At 47.8% G+C, this 1084-nt stretch overlaps 1 protein-coding gene across 1 annotated transcript in view; it reads left to right on the forward strand.

The window, feature by feature from the left end:
* LOC119835861 overlaps positions 1 to 835 on the forward strand; it is a 3438-nt gene extending 2603 nt beyond the window's left edge. The window contains exon 4 of the mRNA XM_038360914.1: positions 6 to 835. Within this exon, the coding sequence (XP_038216842.1) occupies positions 6 to 559 (554 nt within the window). The 3' untranslated portion in view covers positions 560 to 835. The remainder of the gene's footprint in view (positions 1 to 5) is intronic.
* Positions 836 to 1084: the final 249 nt, after the last annotated feature.

The following is a 1084-nucleotide window of genomic DNA, read 5'->3' on the forward strand; positions in this document are numbered from 1 at the left end:
CGGGGGATTGTGGGAAGCTGGAGTAAAAAGCTGCAAGCACCATCTAAAACGTGTAGTAGGTAACGCACATTTAACGTTGGAGGAGTTTAGCACAATATTGATCCAGGTTGAAGCTGTCCTGAACTCTCGTCCTTTGACCTATCTTTCCACAGATCCCAATGATTTCCTTCCACTTAGCCCTGCACATTTCCTGGTTGGTCGTCCGCTGACTGCACCTGTAACGGCTCAGCACCTATACGACGTGCCTGAGCTTCGTCTCCCGAGGTTCCAGAGGGTGGAACAAATACACCAGCACTTTTGGAATCGTTGGTCCAAAGAGTATGTCTCTGAGATGCAAACGCGAACCAAATGGCACCAGCACAAGGGGGATCTCAAGGAGAACACGCTCGTTCTCATTAAGGATGACCGATTGCCACCGTTGAAGTGGAGCTTGGGGCGCATCCACGCGACATATCCGGGGAAGGATGGAGTAGCACGAGTGGCTGACATTCGTACTGCAGACGGCATCGTGCGTCGGGCGTTCACTAAAATTTGTCCGCTTCCTTCACCAGACAGCTAATTCGTCGCTTCGTAGTCGACAGTTCGTTGGAACCAGCACGTTCCAAGGCCGGGAGCATGTTGCCGCAACAAAATCGAGTGGAACGGAACGTTATACTGCGTTGGTACTACGTCATCGCGGCATCACGTCACCGCACCGTACGATTGGCCGCTGTTGACCCTACCACTACCACGGCCACTTGCCACGCAACCGCCGAGCAGAAAACTTCCTCGCTATAAAATTCATTATTCTAACGCAGCCTGTAATTTTGAGTATTAAATTTTTATACGCGCAAAATTTACTTCGTCTTCTTTCGACACCCAAAATCCAACGACCAGTACGCTACACTGTGTGGCGACCTAAACGGGGAGGCCGCTCAGCATCTGTTATGCGGATATGGTCAGCATAACGCTGATTTTCAGAGCCCCACCAGGCACCAAAAGTGTCCCCTATTTTAAACAAAGTGACATTTATTGTTTTCTTAATTTGAAATAATTAAGTGAAAAAAGAAAAAGAAATTAAATGTATAATAAATAATTATTACAT

The sequence above is a fragment of the Zerene cesonia genome, chromosome Z (genome assembly GCF_012273895.1).
Source record: "Zerene cesonia ecotype Mississippi chromosome Z, Zerene_cesonia_1.1, whole genome shotgun sequence".
In the NCBI taxonomy this organism is placed as follows: Eukaryota; Metazoa; Arthropoda; class Insecta; order Lepidoptera; family Pieridae; genus Zerene; species Zerene cesonia.